At 39.6% G+C, this 16,398-nt stretch overlaps 5 protein-coding genes across 9 annotated transcripts in view; 3 read left to right on the plus strand and 2 right to left on the minus strand.

Annotated features, from left to right (window-relative positions):
* LOC137101015 (major histocompatibility complex class I-related gene protein-like) overlaps positions 1–16,398 on the plus strand; it is a 207,927-nt gene that overhangs the window by 118,830 nt on the left and 72,699 nt on the right. The gene's annotated exons all lie outside the window — the stretch shown is intronic.
* LOC137100452 (major histocompatibility complex class I-related gene protein-like) overlaps positions 1–16,398 on the plus strand; it is a 185,966-nt gene that overhangs the window by 87,393 nt on the left and 82,175 nt on the right. The gene's annotated exons all lie outside the window — the stretch shown is intronic.
* Positions 1–16,398, plus strand: part of LOC137100410 (triggering receptor expressed on myeloid cells 1-like) — a 126,629-nt gene that overhangs the window by 78,872 nt on the left and 31,359 nt on the right. The window lies entirely within an intron of this gene.
* The window catches only part of LOC137100920 (major histocompatibility complex class I-related gene protein-like), a 51,966-nt gene that overhangs the window by 14,714 nt on the left and 20,854 nt on the right, over positions 1–16,398 (minus strand). The window lies entirely within an intron of this gene.
* Positions 4,943–16,367, minus strand: LOC137100511 (major histocompatibility complex class I-related gene protein-like). 2 transcript variants are annotated; one of them, XM_067478385.1, is made up of 5 exons: positions 15,716–16,367; positions 11,444–11,710; positions 10,686–10,961; positions 8,613–8,912; positions 4,943–6,906 (listed from the first exon to the last, which is right to left on the minus strand). In XM_067478385.1, the coding sequence occupies exons 1-5, from the start codon at positions 15,762–15,764 to the stop codon at positions 6,764–6,766; spliced, it is 1,035 nt and encodes a 344-aa protein (XP_067334486.1). In that variant the 5' UTR covers positions 15,765–16,367; the 3' UTR covers positions 4,943–6,763. The 2 variants fall into 2 exon arrangements, with proteins under 2 accessions (XP_067334486.1, XP_067334477.1); XM_067478376.1 differs by lacking the exon at positions 4,943–6,906 and having other exon boundaries at positions 7,131–8,912.

Below are 16,398 nucleotides of genomic sequence, written 5' to 3' on the forward strand. Positions count from 1 at the left end.
ATTTTTAAACTGAAGTCATGGTTCTAACAAACAGTGTGTGTGTGAGAAAGTATTTTTTTAAAAAGAGCGGTGCATGTGATTATTGGACGAGGGCCGGTCAGGGGCTGGACAGGGCAGGCTGCAGACAGACGCAGAGAAAAGGGACATTTACCTTGAACTCCAATCATCCCGTCTCTTGGATGGGGTCAGATTGATTTGGATGTCTGTCTGTCTGTCTGTCTAGGAGTGTGGCTGACATCTGTCTTCCTGTGAAAACGTTTCTCACAGAATGAAAAAGACAAAATAAATTGTTGGTGTTTGGACGGCACTTTTCCTTTTAGAGCTACTACAAGTGAGGGGCCAGATTCATTCATTTACTTGCTGCTACGCAGAGGCCGATGTGACACAATGCTTTCGGTTTTGTGTTATTTTAATTCAATTCAATTCAATTCAACTTTATTTATATAGCACCAATTCACAACAAAGTCATCTCAGGGCACTTTACAGAATAAAGTCAAGATTATAAAGATTTATAAAGAGAACCCAACAATTCCCCCTGGAGCAAGACATAGGCAACAGTGGAGAGGAAAAACTCCCTTTAACGGAAGAAACCTCCAGCAGAACCAGGCTCAGGGTGGACGGCCATCTGCCTCGACCGGTTGGGGTGAGTGGAAAGTGAAGAGAGAAAAGAACAGAGCAACAAAAAGCAACAACAAAACATCGGGCAGATTGGTAGGACCAGTAGCTTCACGCTGGAAGACACACAGCTTCAAAGCCGGGGACACCTGCAGAAAGGGACAGAGAGAGGGGGACAGAGGAGGACAAAGACAACTACGGGAGAGAACACACAGAGTTAATGACATACAGTGGTGACAATTGCTGGATGAGAGGAGAGGAGAGATGGTCAAGAGGAGGAAAGGAGCTCAGTGCATTGGGGGGTGGGGTCCCCCAGCAGTCTAAGCCTATGGCAGCATAACTATAACTAACTATATGCTTTATTAAAAAGGAAGGTTTTAAGCCTAGACTTAAAAGTAGAGAGGGTGTCTGCTTCCCGAATCTGAACTGGGAGCTGGTTCCACAGGAGAGGAGCTTGATAGCTAAAGGCTCTACCTCCCATTCTACTTTTGGAAATTCTGGGAACCACAAGTAGGCCTGCATTCTGAGAGCGAAGTGGTCTACTGGGATGATATGGTGCTATGAGGTCTTCTAAATATGATGGAGCCTGAACATTCAGAGCTTTATATGTAAGAACAGGGTTTTAAATTCTATTCTACATTTAATGGGAAGCCAATGGAGAGAAGCTAGTGAAGGTGAAATATGATCTCTCTTGCTAGTTCCAGTCAGCACTCTTGCTGCAGCATTTTGGATTAATTGCAGGCTCTTTAGGGAGTTACTGAGGCATCCTGAAAGTAGGGAATTACAGTAGTCCAACCTAGAGGTAACAAATGCATCGACCAGTTTTTCGGCATCACTTTGAGACAGGATGCTCCTAATTTTGGCAATGTTCCGTAGGTGGAAGAAGGCTGTTCTAGAGATTTGTTTTATATGTGAGTTAAAGGATAGATCCTGATCAAAAATAACTCCAAGGTTCCTTGCAGTAGTACTGGAGGCCAGACTTATGCCATCTAGTGTAACAATATGGTTGGACATCATATCTCTGAGATTTTTGGGCCCAAATACTATGACTTCAGTTTTGTCTGAGTTTAAAAGTAAAAAATTGTGGGACATCCAGGCCTTTATGTCTTGTAGGCTTGAAGCTTTATTAACTGATTATTTTCATCTGGTTCCATAGATAAATATAGCTGGGTATCATCAGCATAACAGTGGAAATTTATGGAGTGTTTTCTAATAATGTTGCCTAAAGGAGACATATATAAAGTAAAATGTATTGGTCCTAACGAAGAGCCTTGTGGAACTCCATAGCTAACCTTTGTGTGCATGGAGGATTCATCATTAACATGAACAAATTGAAATCTATCAGATAGATAAGATTTAAACCAACCTAGTGCAGTTCCTGTAATTCCAATTTCATGTTCCAGTCTCTGTAATAAAATGTTATGATCAATGGTATCAAATGCAGCACTAAGATCTAACAGAACAAGTATAGAGATGAGTCCAGTATCTGAGGCCATGAGAAGATCGTTGGTGACTTTTACCAGTGCTGTTTCTGTACTATGATGAACTCTAAATCCTGACTGAAAGTCTTCATACAAATTATTCCTATGAAGGTGATCACATAATTGTTTTGCGACTACTTTTTCAATTATTTTAGAAATAAAGGGGAGATTAGATATTGGTCTGTAATTGGCTAAAACACCTGGGTCAAGACAGGGTTTTTTAAGTAATGGTTTAATTACAGCTACCTTATAGGCCTGTGGTACATGGCCTGTTTCTAAAGATAGATTGATGATATCTAATATGAATGTATCTATTAAGGGTAAAGCTTCCTTGAGCAGCTTAGTTGGAATAGGGTCTAGCAGACAGGTTGTTGGTTTAGATGAGGTAATAATTGAAGTTAGCTCAGAGAGATCTATGGGTAAAAAGCAGTCTAACAGGGATTGGGGCCTTATCAATGACTCTAGCACTGCTGTACATGAAGATCTATCTGTAATTTTTTGGGGGAGGATCTGGTGAATTTGTTCTCTAATAGCTACAATTTTATTCATAAAGAAGCTCATGAAGTCATTGCTGCTCAAAGTTAAGGGAATAGTAGACTCAACAGAACTATGGCTCTTAGTCATCCTGGCTACAGTGCTGAACAGAAACCGGGGGTTGTTCTTGTTTTCTTCTATTAATGATGAATAATATGCTGTTCTGGCATCACTGAGAGCTTTTTTGTACATTTTTAAACTATTTTTCCAGGCTAAATGAGATTCTTCTAACTTTCTTGAACGCCACTTCCTTTCTAACTTTCGTGTTTCCTGTTTTAGGTTGCGTGTTTGTGAACTATACCATGGAGATCGCCTCTGCTGGTTTACTGCCTTCTTTTTCAGAGGGGCAACACTATCGAGTATTGTATGTAGTGAGGCTGCAGAATTGTCAACAAGATAATCTACTTGTGCAGGAGTAACATTAAGGAGACTACTTTCCATTGTATTAACATATGGTGAAGCAAATGATGAAGAAATAATTTCTTTAAATTTGTTGACAGCTTTTTCACTTAAGCATCTGCTATAGTGGAATTTTTCCCTAACTGCTGTATAGTCTGTTATTGTAAATTCAAATGTTATTAAAAAATGGTCAGACAGAAGAGAGTTGTGAGGAAATATGGTTAAATTATCCGCTTCAATTCCATACGTAAGGACAAGGTCTAACGTGTGACTTTTAACCTTTAACATGTTAAAGAGTCCAGCTCAAGAGTAAACCTGATGTTCAGACAGACGTTACGCAAACAAACTTATCAATTCCAATTATGATGCTGGGAAACTCAGACGCTTTTCTAAAAAAGACACTGCCCCAAAAATGATATTTCAACAAGCTATTAGTTCATCAGAAATGAACCAATAAAAAATTCCTCAATTGCCGAATATCATTAAGAATTAAAATAACCCATACACAGTATACTCACCAGCACTGACACAATATCACTCTGACAACCTGAGAGACAAATACTTTAATTAAAATATGATCTGTACCCTTAAAGAGGGGCAGCTGTGGGTCAGTTGGTGAGGCACGGGAACTCTCGGGAAAAAGCCAAAAGGACAAAAAAAATAAATAAAATAAGTTGTTGTGCACAAACTGGAGGAATGTTTGCCTTTCTTCTTTTCAGTAAATGTAAAGATATTTCAGAAAAAACAAATCAAGTGATATTGAGATCTGATGAGCAGTAACATGACAGCACTTTGACTCCATCTTGGTTGTTCTATTACCATGTTTAACATATTTCAAATGAATGAGGAGGCCAAAACATACGAACCACCTCTTCTTATAATGCAGTCAAGTACGACTGCACTGCTCACTTACACCTCAATAATAAACACATAGTAGAATCATCACCTTCCTGAGAGTTTAATCCTAAAAACTGAGCAATTATAACCTGATAAAAGTAGAATTCATGGCAGAGCCGTTGTATTGGACACAAATTTGAAACAGAACCTTTAATGATTCCCGCAGCCCCACAATGTTCCAATCCCCAGAGTTGAATCCCCAATAGAATCACACATTGGCAAACTGGGTTTTGTCTCGTTAAAAATATACTAAGTAAAAGAAGATATCAAAAAAAGTAACAATTGCCTTTCACACACAAGGAAAAGGATACAAAAAGATAGTGAAGGCACTGAATGTTCCAAGAGACATAGTTCAGAGTTAAAGGAGCAGTGGAGGAAGCTATTAAAGGCTGCACCCAGATAGCTGAGGAGGGCAGGTGGAGAAAAATCCTTGAGTGACTTGGTGGGAGCAGGCACTGAGGTTTCAGTTTGCACATCAAGTCGCTTTCTACACGCTGAGGGTTTCAATGTCAGAACTCTGTGACATATAGTACTGCTGACCTAAAAGACCAAGTAGTGACTCAAAATCATATATTCTGTTCTGTGGAGCAATTAAACAAAACTGGAACTCGCTGCTCATGGACCAGCGAGGAAGAAGAATGAAACCCTGCCTACCGTGAAGCATGCTGTTTGCACAGTGGTGCTCTGGGGCTGCTTTGCTTCACACGCCACTGGATACACTCGATGGTTTCATTCAAGTATCAGAGCGTCCTGGGAGAAAACATCATGCTGCCTGTGGGGAAGCTGGAGCCTAGGCATTAATTCACCTGTTCAACAGCACCGTGATCCCAAGCACCAAGCCTTGGTGGACTAACTTGTTTGATGTGTTCTTCGCAAACAGCTGAAAGTTTGGCGAAAAATTCTAATTTGCAATGAGGGTTGAAAAAGTCCAAGCGTATAAGTTGCAGTATTCATAATCAACATGTAGAAATGTGGTGCATCAAAACTAAAATAAGGAACTCAGGTCACACTTCATATGGTTTTGTGAAAAAGTTTATAGTATATGGTAAATACAGTACATCCATCCATCCATGGTCCTATGTTGTAAGGTCGTGGAGAGATGCCGCCTCTCCCAGCTGTCAGTGCGAGAAAGGCAGTGTAGACACCGGACAGGTCGCCAGACTTGAGATAAACATCCATTTACATTCAAACACAGGCAACATGGAATCACTGTTTAACCCAACAGCAAGTCTCTGGACTGCAGGAGGAAACAACTAAGTACACACTGTACATACAACGACTTCCTCAAACAAAATCAGATAAAGGGTTTTAAATAACATTTAGTGCCTCTTCTTCCTCTTTTCCTTTATCCTCTGCAGCGCTACAGTTTAATTTTACGTAAGTGACTTAATATTCAGATACGCAAAAGAAACCAAAAGCACCTTTAATTAAGTAAGAAAACACATAGAAATGCCGGATTTTCAAAATGCTGTGGCAGCTGGTTTCAGTGTGGTGACCTGTCCCTCTCACTTTCAGGGACTTTTAGGGTTTTGTTTCCCTCTAGCGATGACACAAGGAACCACACTCAGAGCCACAAGGTTCAGTAGTTTGGGTTGAACAAACCAAACGTGTTAATTCACCCTCAAATACTGAAAATGTCTTATTAGGTTTCAAATCTGTTTTTCTTCTGCAAATGATCCTGATTCCTTTAGTAAATGCATATGAAGATGTGATGTTAAATTCATTACAGAAAAATGTTTAACACTGCACAATGTGGGTTTTGCTGTTTATGACAATTAACTAAATAGAGATAAATAGGAGCCATATTTGAACTTGGGAATTTGAGTTCTTCTAGTTGCAAAATCACATGAAACCCAATATTACATTTTCAGCACCATAAAATACATCGTTAACATCACACTGATAATATCTTATCAAAACTTAACAGACAATAAAATGGCTTTAAAGTTAGAAAAGAACAACAACAAACTTAAACACAAACGTATTAATACCATGAGCTAGAACACTGACAAAATGCCAGTTTACTCATAAAACAAGTATATTAACAGGAGAGATACTCAAACACACACATACACAAAATTAATAAACAAGTACCCTCAGATCTCAAATGAGACCCTATGCTACAGTCTGCTACTCTCTGCTCAGTGCTTCACATTTATGAAATTACAATAATAAGAATGCACCAACACTGACGAGTCAAGAAGCAATTGTTGGAATTGACTGACTGGTTAGAGCCAATGGAGTTAAGTACCTCTGTATCACTGTGACGTGTCCTCTTCACATTTGGATGTTTTTGTGTTTCTTTCTAGTAAAATTACAATCAAATACGTTACTTAGAGTAGAAGTAGAATACAAAAGAATCAAAGCCATGAAAGCACTTTGCATGAGCTAAAAATAATAGAAAGGGGGAAAAAATCTTTAAAGTTTAAAGTTAAAGTAACTCAGGAACATACCAAGATTCACACTGTTAATTCTGGTCAAAGATGCTGAACACGTTGATATATTACTGCAATTACTCTAATGCTTCTGCCAGTGTCTCCACAAACAACTATTTGACTTTATACTTAACTCCAACATGTTTAAAAATGTTTTTTAAGAATAGACAAATGCACACGTGAGTTTATGTAGTAAATTCAGTTAGACACAGACAGAAGCAGAAAGAAAAGTGAAATTTTTAATGCTAAATAAAGAAAATGGTAAATGGAAATGAGACAAATCAAGTGTTCATTAGCTCAAAAAACAACAGATACTACATTTGGCTACATATTTAATCATAAATATAATATTGCTGAAGTTAAATCAACATGTTAAATCGAACAGTGGTATAAAAAATGGCTTCATGATAATTTAAAACAGCTCCATCTGCCACGATTGTTGTTGTTCTTCCACCAGATGAAGAGTCCAGTGATGCAGACTGACAGCAGCATCAGTCCTACAACAACTCCAACGACAGCACCAACAGGAACCTGTGAGGGAGGAACTGGAACCAGAACAGAACATTTAGACTGAAGATAAATTCATCTTTGTGGCATCGACTTTAGCTTTTTAGTATGAGAAGCAGATTGTGTGGAGCTAAAATGAATCATTTCACCCACTAGACGAGATGAGCTAATGCATTATAAGATAAATACTTAAATAAATACTTAATTTTTATTAAAATTTATCTTTAGTTTGCTACTTGTTGGAAGCTTTTTCTTTTGTGCTTTGTTCACTTGGATTTGGGCAGTGCCAGTCCAAGCCCAGTAGAAATTGGGGAGGGTTGCGTCAGGAAGGGCATCCGGCGTAAAAACTGTGACAAATGAGACAATGAGCCGCTGTGGTGACACTGAACTCACGGGATAAACCGAAAGGACAAAAAAAATCCATGCTACATGACAGATCGCCTCAAGCTCCATCGGACTGGATGTGAGGTGTTTATGAACGGCCATCTTTGAGTCTTTTTACAGAGTTGAATTCAGAGCCTTGACCTGTGGATAATTACCGAGGCCACTGGGCTCCACATACTCTAATGTTTTAGCCTTGATCTGTGCCTCACCACAAACTATTGGAGGTCCACAGAGGGTTGTTTGGCTTCTTGGCTTGTTTTACTCTACATGTGGTGTAAACTGTGGGATGATACACTGTAAACGCGGATCTGTCATTTTCTAAATTATGTCCAATCAATTTGCCAAAGTTAAAGCAAACAGGATGCACCTGACCCCAAAGTCAGCGCTGCAGCAAAGGGTCTGAATATTTGGTAATGAGATTTTCACGGTTTTTGTTAGGGGATGGACCCAAAAGTGGAGACAGTGCGAGTGATAGAAAATAAGGGGCTTTTATTGACAGAAACTTGATGGTGAACAGAAGTCGCTCCTAACAGGAGGATACTAGAAATCAGATTCAGAACAGAATACAGACTAAGACAACTAACCACAGGACCAGCACACGAGGGGAGTTAACTTAATAGAATCTAAGATGACAACAGAGTGGACATTGAAAACAAGAGGGGAACAGAATTTACCAAAACACACGTTAGGCCAGGAAATGAAAGAATAAAAAACAAAACAAAGGCTACTAAATAAATAGGGCACGGATAAATGTAAAACTACTAAAGCAGGTAAACACAAGGGGAAGGCAAAGGACTAACAGGAATATAAAAGAACACAAACTACTGAACAAATAAACACACAGTGTAATGACTAAAGTAAAACAGAGCACGACTTAAAAAAAACACACTGGAAGGGAAAGATACCAGAGTAACAGATTTAGTGGAGCACAAACTAACACAGGAACTAAGGGGAGGCAGACACGAACAAAGTGAACATAAAGCACTGGCAAACTGAAAAAACACAGAAGCATAGCTAAACATGAAAAAACCAGGACCAAACAAGTGGAGAATAGCAAGAGGCTGGATCAAATCACTGAATTAAACAAAAGGCAAAACCTAAAACACAAAACCCAGGAGCGACAAGCAGAGAAAACGGGACTAAACCAAGAAACACTGATTTAAAGCGAACCTCAGACCAAAGGGGAAAGATGCACAGGGTCCAGAATACAAAAGTCCAAAAAGAAACAAGAGTCCAGAGTCTACTGTGGGGTTGGTGAGGGTAATAACAAGGATCTGGCAGGGGAGTGAGGGGAAGACTGAACTTAAATAGAGGAGGGAACAGGTGCAAGGCTGTTTCACTGTTTTTATCTCTGTCTTACCCCAGTTGGTCCTGATCACTGCTTTGTCCAGTTTGATGACGATGTCATCAACACCAGAGAGATTAAACACACAGTCGTATCTCCTCCAGTCTTCAGGTTTAATTGATGAAATGTTCAGATCAACTCTCATCTGGAAGGTTCCATCATGGTTGGGGAGGATCTCTCCATGGTCCACGTCCTCATGAAGCTTCTCTCCATCTTTCCTCCAGAACATTGTGGCTCTGTCAGGGTAGAAACCTGTAGCGTGGCAGCTGACTGGAGAGGACGGAGACTTCTGGAGGAGAGACACTGAGGGACGAACTGGAGGAGAGAGAGACTTGTATTTATCACTATTTACTGTCCAATAACAAGAAAACAAAAATAGGTCATTTGCACAGTGGCCCCTGATAAATCTAGCCTCTCTTGAAGTTATCCAGGTCCTGGCTGTTTGAAATAAAATCTGCAGTACATTAACAATCTCAGTCTTCTTTTCCTTTGGGCTGCTCCCTTTCAGGTGTCTCCACAGAGAATCATGTGCCTCCATCTAACTCTGTCCTCTGCATCCTCTTCTCTCACACCAACTAACTTCATGTCCTCCCTCACTACATCCATAAATCTCCTCTTTGATCTTCCTCTAGACCTCCTGCCTCGCAGCTCCAACCTCAGCATCCTTTTACCGATATATTCACAGTTTGTGCTCTGAACATGTCCAAACCACCTCAATCTGTCCTCTCTGACTTTATCTCCAAAACATCTAACATGAGCTGTCCCTCTGATGTCCTCATTCCTGATCCTGTCCATCCTCGTCACTCCCAAAGAGAACCTCAACATCTTAAGCTCTGCTACCTCCAGCTCTGCCTCCTGTCTTTTCTTCAGTGCCACTGTCTCTAAGCCGAACAACATCTCTGGTCTCACCACCGTCTTGAACACCTTTCCTTTCATTCTCGCTGATACTCTTTTATCACACAACACACCTGACACTTTTCTCCACCCGTTCCAACCTGCTTACACTCGCCTCTTCACCTCTTTTCCACACTCACCATTGCTCTGAACCTTTGACCCTAAGTACTTAAAGTCCTGCACCTTCTTCACCTCTGCTCCCTGTAACCTCACCGTTCCACCTGGGTCCCTCTCATTCACACACATGTATTCTGTCTTGCTGCGGCTAAGCTTCATTCCTCTGTTTTCCAGAGCAGACCTCCACCTCTCTAGATTTTCCTCCACCTGCTCCCTGCTCTCACTACAAATAACAATGTCATCTGCAAACATCATAGTCCAGGGAGATTCTTGTCTAACCTCATCTGTCAGTCTGTCCATCACCAGAGCAAACAAGAAGGGGCTCAGAGCTGATCCTTGATGCAGACCCACCTCCACCTTGAACTCCTCTGTCACACCTACAGCACCTCACCACTGTCTTACAGCTCTCATACATGTCCTGCACCACTCTAACATACTTCTCTGCCGGTCCAAACGTCCTCATACAATACCACAGCTCCTCTCTCTGGACCCTGTCATACGCTTTCTCTAAATCTACGAAGACACAATGCAACTCCCTCTGACCTTCTCTGTACTTCTCTATCAGCATCATCAAAGCAAATACTGCATCTGTTGTTCTCTTTCTAGACATGAAACCATATTGCTGCTCACAAATGTTCACCTCTGTCCTTAGCCGGATTCCACTACTCTTCACACTCCTGGCACCTGTCAATACATTTCCATCCTTATCTTTAATCACACTAACCTGCTGCACATCCTTCCCATCTCTATCTCTTTGTCTCACCAACCTGTACAAATCCATCTCTCCCTCTTTAGTGTCCAACCTAACATACAAGTCCTCATATGCTGTTTGTTTGGCCTTTGCCACCTCTACCTTCACATTACGCTGCATCTCCCTGTGCTCCTGTCTACTCTCTTCAGTCCTCTCACTGTCCCACTTCTTCCTAGCTAAGTATTTTTATAAAATCGTGTTTAACATCAACCTCCAATAATTCCTCCAATGCTCCTACTCCATTTTGTACTGTTGGAAAATTGATGATGTTTTTGCCTTTTAAGATGAATGATGCCACATTTTTTTAATAAAAATGTATTCACTACCTTTTCTCTGCAGAGAACTATTCCCATACTCCAGATACATGTTTAACCACTGAATGCAGTCGCCGTTGAGGAACTTTATGTTGTAGTTTAATAAGGCGTTGCGTTGATCCCACATGGGTTTGAAGGTGACAGCCTGTTCTGTGTAAACCCATCTCTGGTTCTTCAGGTCCAATAATATGAAGGTTTCTCCATCATAACCGTACTGCTGATATCCACCAACTTCTCCAGTTTTATCGTCCCGTTCACAGCTGGATATCTCCTGGAAAAAATGAACACCTGAGACAGAGACGGCAGCCAGCTGTTATCAGATATAGAGATACAACGTAAGGTTAGATTACATGACATTAAAAATGATAAATGCTTATTGCTGCTTATTGCATTGTTTCTAGAAATAGGCTTTGCTGCAATGTTTGTGGCATAAACAGTGTGTGTGTGTGTGTGTGTGTGTGTGCACATAGACTGTGTGTCTGTTAGGTACGGGATGGCAATGTGGCTGCAGAATATAGCCACATTCACATTATATTCTAAGCACCACACTCACATTCTAAGCACCAAGGTGTAGAAAACTCCAGCAGATGTGATTTGTACTTTCCAGTGTGCATCAGGAAATATATACTTTGAAGTTACTTCAAATGAGGCTACATGTATTTAGATGGATATATAAGTATAAGGATTCTCATAGTGTATCATGGTGTATCATCTACAAATATTCTTATCAATAAATATTAGCAAGTTAAAAAGAATTAAAGTAGACATACCTCCAGTTTGGTTAAAGTGCTGTTGTATTTTCTCAGTAATTGCTTTTGAGAACTGATGGATGGCAATGCATCTATTTGTGTGCCAATCCACATTCTCAGGTTTGTCTTCATTCAGTTTTTTCACCCAGTCCTGTCTGGGTTCTGCCCTCTTGCTGATGCTATCACAGTGACCCACCTGAACTCCATCAAATGCTAAAAACGCTTCAAACTCTGGGAATGTTTGGAGTCCAGACGAAGCAGTGAGGAAATATGTCAGGGAGTGTTTCACTGTGGGATAAACCAACGTTAAAGAGGTTAAAGAAAATAGTGAAAATAATATTTTAATACAGTTGTCAATTCTATGAGCACAACAGTTTTAATTCTTGTTTAATTGCTTCATAGGCCAAAGAAAAGCATTGTAGATTATTGCTGACTGCTGTATGAACTTTTTAACACCACGTATGAGAATATTTTGTGGATGGTTAATTTTATAAAGCTATCAACGGTAACAGAGCATTATCTTAGTCATTAGCTATCAGGCTACATGGTAAAGCCCCTGAGCCCCCAAACGCTGACTTCATCCCCCTGCACATTATCTGTTAGCATTTATACTGATCAGGGTCGCAGGAAGCCTGGAGGCAGTTGGTCCAGAGGTGGAGTAAACCCTGGACAGGTCTCCAGTCTATCTCAGGGCAGCACAGACACAGAGAAAGGCTGCAGCAGGATGTTATCACACCGTTTCATTTCTATTGTCACCATCACAGATATGGACCAGTAGGGAAACGCTCTGCACACTCGAAGCTCAGTAGCTAAGTATCATGTTATATCATGTGGCACAATGTCATTTGGTTTAGGCACAAACAAAGCATGCTGGGAAAAATTAATGCAAAGAAAAAAACAGGACACTTAGGGTTAGGAAAGGATTGTGTGGTGGTTTAAAATACAGAAACAACATTAGCTAAAGTAACAACACTGAACAATGATATTAAACAGGATACAAACTGAAGCCTCATGTCAGAATCCTGTCTTATCACTTTTCAATATGCAAAAGTGACAATTCAATCCTCAATTCAGTTTGAATTATTTTATTAAAATCGTATCGAAACACTAAATCATTTGCATTGCAAAATGTCATGGCGTTTTGTTGTCTACTGAATTGATAATTTAACTTGTAATTGGCTATTCAGTATGAAGTTTGGTCATGAAATTTCAAAACGGATTATGCAACTGACAATTCAGTATTAAAAAATGCAATTCAATATTTATTTGAAACATTGTGTGACTGTGCAAAGACTCTGTATATCAGTTACACTCAGCTCGTCCGCCTTGTTCTCCAGAGACCTCATGTTTCCCGTAATCACAGATGGGAGATGCGGCCTGAATCTTCTCTCCTTCGCTCGCCTGTTTTCTGTTCCACCCTCCGCCTTTTAATAGCTCTGCGGCCTCTCGCTGTTTTTCTCCTTATTTCGTCGTTTAAAGTCCGAACGAAACTTAAACCCACGGTGCCGGTCTGCTGCAGCCCGATCAGCTGTTCCCGACTGTAACCACATGAGCGGCTCCAGCTCCGGTCACAGCTTGAAGCAGAAAAAGCAAAGAGAAAAACTCCAACCACACGATCAGAGAGGGGAAGCTTTACACAGCGAACCGGATACTTTACTGTACTAAAATACTACACTGAAATATGACTCAGCTGCGGCTCTGCCCGCGCAGAAAGACCTGCAGCTGATTTAGCTTTTATTCATTTTTTTAATCCAAATAATTTCATTTCATTTAATTTCATACAGATTTATTTGGAGTCTTTAGAATTAAATGAACATTCATCCTGCATATCATGGCATCTTTAGCCAGGTTACAGTCAGTGTTAATTGATTGTAAATTGATACTTGTCTTCTCAAATGTGACCAAAAAGGGAAGAAGCTGAAGCCGAAGCTTATTTCTAACACCACCCTTTGTAATCACCTACACATTTATACTTTAATCCTCTCAACATCCCCAATAGGACAAAGAGTAATGGTCAAATGAACGAACAGAAAATAAGAAGACATCATGTCAATGAACAATCTGTTCCCCAGTCATGTTGAACTACTTTCTTACTTGTTTAATGTGTTTTTTTAAGTAGCTTCTTAAGAGAATTTTGCATGTTTTTAATTCATCCTCAAATTTGTCCCATTAATTTACCCTCTGATTGAAACACATCTGCTTTTCAAATTTGTTCTGGCTCTAATTTTCTTGAACAAAAGGCTCCTTTAAGATTATAGCAACTCTCTCTCTTGAAATCTATTTTGTATGATCTTTGGTAGCATTTATTTTAAACTTGCTTTATATAATATCTGAACGATTTAAAATCCTGTAGATCATCAAACTTCATTATTGTGATCTAAGAAACAGATGGTTTGAGGGATCTCGATAAGAACATCTATTGATAATTCTTACAATTCATTTGAATTCAAGTGAATTGAGGATTGAATTGTCCCTTTGCAAACTAAAGTGTCCATTGCAAGATGCATTTTCAAATTGTATGACCAAACTGAAAATTAAATTGCTAATTGAAATATGATTTGCCATTTCAATTATGAGCCCCATACGCTTTGATGTCTTACACCTCATCATCTATTTCTTCTTTATAATTTATTACACTTACAACGCTGACATCTACATGTCCTAACTTCTGCAACTGGATTATCATCTGTCTCCTTTCTTCTGTCTACTTCCTGTAGGATACAATATGTCCTACTGTCTCTTTTTCTAAGTGACAGTAGGTGTTTTTTCCTTTGACAGTAACACACTACACTTTTTCTACTCAGCATTTAAAACGTCAGAATCCTACAACCCTGAGATCCTGAAGGGTAAGTGAAAACCAACAGATTAAACCTAAAACATTTACAATTAAACCCTAACAGTGTTTACATTATGTTTCACACAGATTAATTCAAATGCCTACAAATAAAAATAATAATTGAAGAAAGACAAACTATTGTCCCTCTCTTGTGACCTGTACAGTCCAGCAGCTGAAGTCCTGTTTAAATCTGCAAATGTAAAATAAATGCAGCGCTAAAACAAGAGTCAGAAATACAATATTTCCCTCTGAGATGTAGTGAAGTATAAGTTAAAGTTATAGAAAGTACCAGTACCTCAAAATGGAAAAACTCTTAGTTTATTGCCTACGTGTAGTGACTGTCGTTCACTTCCCAGCCTCCTCACAATTACAACAAAACTATGTAGAAATGTGTAAAATCGTAGCTTCTCTGCTAAATACATAACTGGGCCTGGTGCCCGTCTTCTTCCACTCCAACAGTGGCTCAGAACATGGAACATGAAAACGCCATAATTTACATTAATGCAGAAATGTTATAGGAAATAAGTGCAGTTTACTGTAAGAGGGGACACACACTCTAACCCCAACCTGATTTAAATATTACCCACAAAACCAAGTATTAACCCTCAAACAGGCCTTTGAGGTTGTGAGGTCTGGAAAAAATGTCTGCACAGCGATAAACACACAAACCAAAACGTGTGAAGCTGAGTCATCACCCGAAAACTGAGATTATTATCTCAAGATTAGGACATAAAAAAATAACAGCATTTTTTAAAATTAAGTTTTATTGAAAAGTATAATATACAGCATTTAAGGCACATTCCGAAAACAAGATAAGAACATAATCAAGCTGACGGTGGAAAATAAAAAATCAAATCAGATAAATAAAAGGACAAACTAAAGGAGGAGCTATTTCAAATCAAAGTACAGTTTCGACTCATTCCTGCAGTGGTTCAGGCAGGACTTTAATTTGAGGCATCTGCATTTATGTAGGAAGAATTTCCCCAGTTATTATAAAGAAAGTCCAGGTTTCTATCTGTAAAAACATTTCCAAACTAAGAATAGTATAATAATGCCTTTCATTTGTACTCAGCTCTGCGTGTGTCTCCAAAAGTAATTCACATATTTGTATATGGAACAGCATAATTGGCCGTTCTGGACACGAAGAGATGGAGATTAATATGTGACGTTCAGGAGCGGGACCACACCTTAAACTCCTCATCGATCCGTTATGATTCAGCAGATGCTACTTCTACATTTTATCTTTATTAGACTCCTAACTTATCAGATTAATTTGTATTAAACTTATCAGATCCCTGCTCGTGACAGACACGTTAAACAGCTGAGCTGACCTGGTTTTTGTTGCTCTTCAAACAGCAGAAACTACGGTCGTGGCCTGTTGTAGCCTGCTGATTTTCACCAGTTCCAACAGCTAGTAAAGTGTTTAACCCACCGCAGAGGTTTAGAGCTCATCTTACCTGACTCCGTGACAGGAAGGAAGACGAGCAGAAAAACTATTAGCTTCATCTGGTTGGTGAAATGAGATGGCGCTTTTCTACCTTGCTGCTACCCGAAGCGCTTCACACGGCTTCTGGATGACATGCTGGGCAGCGGGCCAACACTCTCCGGGAGCAGCACTTCCTGTCCAGGTCTCGACCGACTCGCTCTGATGATGTGGTACGAAACAGATGCAGTTTCCATTTCTCATAGTAATAAAAGGTTGATGTGATGCGAATGTTTCACAGCTGAGCTGGAGGAAAGTTTTAGGTAATAATGGTGCTGATGCAGCCAAAAAGGCCCAAAGTGGAACCAAATATTAGAATAAATTAAATGACCGCTGCATCAGCACTGTTCCACGACATTTGATCAGGTTGAAATACAAAAGTAAAAGTACTCAAGTTCCTTCGAACATCACTACAGGTAATAAATTATCTTCTAGATTTTTTATTAGGGGGCCGGACTGTTAAAACGTCTGTGAAATGATGAAATGCACATGATCAGACTAATAGTTTGCTGATTCGGCGTTTTCTCTGCAGAAGGATCTTCCCATACAATTCAGCATGTCCTCCAACATTACACCTTTCACTTTCTGTGAACACAGTTTAAAAAGTATTAAAGAACATTAAAAGTGTTCGTATGACAGAAACAGTATTAATATATA

Source organism: Channa argus, chromosome 1, assembly GCF_033026475.1.
Source record: "Channa argus isolate prfri chromosome 1, Channa argus male v1.0, whole genome shotgun sequence".
NCBI classification, from domain to species: domain Eukaryota; kingdom Metazoa; phylum Chordata; class Actinopteri; order Anabantiformes; family Channidae; genus Channa; species Channa argus.

Coding starts and splice junctions, on each gene's coding strand:
- LOC137100511 (XM_067478376.1), bottom strand. CDS start 15,764: ATGAAGCTAATAGTTTTTCTGCTCGTCTTCCTTCCTGTCACGGAGTCA. Junction 11,711..15,715: donor CCTTCCTGTCACGGAGTCAG/GTAAGATGAGCT, acceptor TTTATCCCACAG/TGAAACACTCCCTGACATAT. Junction 10,962..11,443: donor GCACTTTAACCAAACTGGAG/GTATGTCTACTT, acceptor TCTCTGTCTCAG/GTGTTCATTTTTTCCAGGAG.